The sequence below is a fragment of the Nerophis lumbriciformis genome, linkage group LG01 (assembly GCF_033978685.3).
Source record: "Nerophis lumbriciformis linkage group LG01, RoL_Nlum_v2.1, whole genome shotgun sequence".
Classification (NCBI taxonomy): domain Eukaryota; kingdom Metazoa; phylum Chordata; class Actinopteri; order Syngnathiformes; family Syngnathidae; genus Nerophis; species Nerophis lumbriciformis.
In genome coordinates, this window is record NC_084548.2 from 62,167,501 (window position 1) to 62,171,496 (window position 3,996).

General features: G+C 32.7%; 1 protein-coding gene across 3 annotated transcripts in view; it reads left to right on the plus strand.

The window, feature by feature from the left end:
• The window catches only part of magi3a (membrane associated guanylate kinase, WW and PDZ domain containing 3a), a 279,636-nt gene extending 276,698 nt beyond the window's left edge, over nucleotides 1-2,938 (plus strand). For all 3 annotated transcript variants that reach the window (XM_061923450.2, XM_061923458.2, XM_061923467.2), the window contains one exon: nucleotides 1-2,938. This exon is cut by the window's left edge and continues 494 nt beyond it. In XM_061923450.2, the coding sequence (XP_061779434.2) occupies nucleotides 1-270 (270 nt within the window). In that variant the 3' untranslated portion in view covers nucleotides 271-2,938.
• Nucleotides 2,939-3,996: the final 1,058 nt, after the last annotated feature.

Genomic DNA, 3,996 nt, shown 5'->3' on the forward strand with positions numbered 1-3,996 from the left:
CTCAAGAAGGTCCGACGGGCCGAGCAGGACCTGCAGGGGGGTCCCAGGGAGAGGTCGGGGTCGGACGCCGACACGCTGGGCCGTAGGAGTGCACGCGACAAGGACGGCAGGTCCCACAGGTTACCTGAAGATGGGAACAAGAAGCCCCCTGGGGGGTCCAGTGCGAGCATGCAGGACCTGGGCTACAGCAGCAAGAAGGTTCCCATCACACCTGGACCATGGAAGGTTCCTAGTTCCAGCAAGATCCAGTCCCAGGTGGACACAGCTTAGAAATCCTAGTCCCCATATATCTGATGATGGACGCTGCATCCATACCTCTCACTGTGAGACTTCCATGAAGGATCTGGTTTTCTTGTCCCTTGGACCTTTTTGAAGGTTCACGGCACATTCCACACATTCCTAGGTTTTATTTTGTTGGCCGTCTGAGGAGGAATCTGGCCGTCCTCATCGTGTTCCCGCTGATAAGATCGAGTCACTTCCAGAAGTAATAATGTCATTTCACCATCTGGCAGATAGAAGGAGAAAACTCTTCTAGACTACGTAGTCTGCCCGAACCTGGCAGCTTCTGCAGGGAAAACTGCCCTTTGGGAATTCTTCTCGTTCCTTACGTGAGACAAGAACTGGCGTCTTCCCTAAATAGTAAAGAACTGCTAGGACGAGGCGGCTAACAATGCAGGTAATGGGAATAAGATTCATTCCAAATCATTCATTTATACAAACAAACTGTTTCCAGAGTGCAGCACACAATAGAACTTCATTAAAAGATGGGTAAAAATAGACAAAACTATAAAAATCAATAAAAAGTATCTATATAAATTAATTGATTAGAATATTTCAAAAAAGAAAGAAAATAATAAAAGCACAAAAATAAGTAAAAACAAACCAGTTAAATAGAATAGAACAATAAAATCAATTAAAAAATACGTGAAAGAATGAATAAAAAAATCCTAAAAGAAAGATAATAAAAACGCCAAAATAAGTCCAAACAAACCAATTAAATAGAATAAAACAATAAAAGTAATTCAGTTAAAAGGTAGATAAAAATAGATTAAATAATAAAAACAATTCTAAAGGATATGTAAATGAATACGTTTTAAAAAGAAAAATGATAACACTAAAAGCGCCAAAATAAGTCAAAACAAACCAAATTAAATATAATAAAACAATAAAAGTAAGATGGATAAAAATAGACAGAATATTAAAATCAATTTAAAAAATTTATAAATAATTGGATTCAAATATTTTAAATCCGAAAGATAATAATAAAAACACTAAAATAAGTAAAAGAAAAACAAAACATCAAAATAAGTCAAAACAAACCAATTAAATACAATAAAACAATAAAAGTAATTCAGTAAAAGGTCGATAAAATAATAAAAACAATTCTAAAGGATATGTAAATTAATACATTTTAAAAAGAAAGATAACACTAAAAGCGCCAAAATAAGTAAAAACAAACCAACTTAAATATAATAAAACAATAAAAGTAAGATGGATAAAAATAGACAAAATCAATTTAAAAAAATGTATAAATAATTGGATACAAATATTTTGAATCAGAACGATAACAAACCAGTTATATAGAATAAAACAAAGGTAATTCAAATAATATTCAATAAATTAAAAACGAATCAAATAACGTCAGTTAAAAAAAATATGAATAGTTGAAAACATTATAAAAACTCTAAAATAAGTACAAACAAACCAGTTAAATCAAATAAAACAAAAGTTATGCAGTTAAAATATAAGTAAAAACAGATTAAATAATGTCAGTAAAAAATATATATTGATAAATAAATATGATTTTTCTTTTTTTAATAATAATACTAAAAACACCAAAACAAGTAAAAACGAACGAATTCAATAGAATACAACAATAAAAGACACAGAGGACCACATGACTCAAGCCGATTTAAAAGCGTCCTAAGCTGTAAGAATATATGTAAAGTTGTAACATTGATATAAAACATGTCGTATTTACATATTTTCATCATATTAAGCATGACTTTACCTTTCCTTCTGGGCACATTAATTTCACAGAAACTGGAAATTAACTGAACGCTTGTAAATCCAGATTGAGAGCTTTTAAAGTGTAACTGGTTTTCTTCGTGTGTATGACAAATATTTTGTATGTAACTCTATCTTTTGCTGCCTCTTGGCCAGGATTCCCTTGAAAAATATGAATTTTTTTAATCTCAGTGGAACTTTCCTGGTTAAATAGAAAATAAGGAACGCTACTCGCAAGAACAACAACAACTATCGATCATGAGAGCCGACAACAACTATTTTGGGACAAATGATAATCCAGAACGTTATTATTTTGAATATAAGGAGGATGAGCCGAAAGTGAAACGGCAAAGCATTGCCCTAGCGTTAGCATGTAGCACTCGCGCTATGCATTTAATCGACAACAAGGCAGAACAATCACTTACAATTGATGGGGATGGTTGTATCTTTCAGCACTTCTTGGCGATACGGAGTTGGGAACCAGTGCGTCCACTCACTCCGTCGGTCCAGATTGTAATGTTCAGGTCGCGGCATGTAAATAAAGCCTTGTGGGACGTTTTTTTTTAGAGTGCCTAGTTAATGAATCCGATGGCCGCCTCGCGCTAGCAGTTCTTCACTATTTAGAACGCACAGAAAGGAAAAAGACACGTGTTCTTGTCTCACTTAAGGACAACAGTCCTGAAAAGTGTACTTTTTCTTAGAAGTTTGCGTTGTAGCAGATGTGATGAAAGTCCCAATTCAACAGGTTCAGCTCTACCACCATCTACACATTCTATTTCTACACTCTCTACATTCTATTTCTACAATCTCTACATTCTAGTTCTATGATTTTGTGACCAGCGTAGCAGCTCTGTGTTTTAGGTCATTTGACTATTGTGCGCTGTTCCTTATGCCTGTAGCATCCACTTAATACTCAAAACTGTTTACGCTCGCTTACGATATATATATATATATATATATATATATATATATATATATATATATATATATATATATATATATATATATATATATATATATATATATGTATATATATATACACACACATTTATATATATATATATATATATATATATATATATATATATGTATGTGTGGGAAAAAAATCACGAGACTATTTCATCTCTACAGGCCTGTTTCATGAGGGGGGGTACCCTCAATCGTCAGGAGATTGAGGGTACCCCCCCTCATGAAACAGGCCTGTAGAGATGAAATAGTCTTGTGATTTTTTTCCCACACATACATATATTGCGCTCTACTACGGTATCGAGCACTATTTTTTGGATAACCTTATTAAGACATATATATATATATATATATATATATATATATATATATATATACATACACACATATATATATATATATATATATATATATATATATATATATATATATATATATATATATAAATAAATGATAAATGGGTTGTACTTGTATAGCGCTTTTCTATACTTTTCTGTACTCAAAGCGCTTTGACACTACTTCCACATTTTATCCATTCACACACACATTCACACACTGATGGAGGGAGCTGCCATGCAAGGCGCTAACCAGCACCCATCAGGAGCAAGGGTGAAGTGTCTTGCTCAGGACACAACGGACATGACGAGGTTGGTACTAGGTGGGGATTGAACCAGGGACCCTCGGGTCGCGCACGGCCATTCTTCCACTGCGCCACGCCGTCCCATATATATATATTTATATACATATATGTATACATATATATGTGTATATACATATATATACACACACACACATTTATATACATATATATGTATATACACACATATTTATATACATATATATGTATACACACATATATATATATATATATATATATATATACACACACACACACATATATTTATATATATATATATATATATATATATATATGTATGTATATATATACACACACACACACATTTATATACATACATTTATATACATATATACGAATATATACCCATTTATATGCATATATTC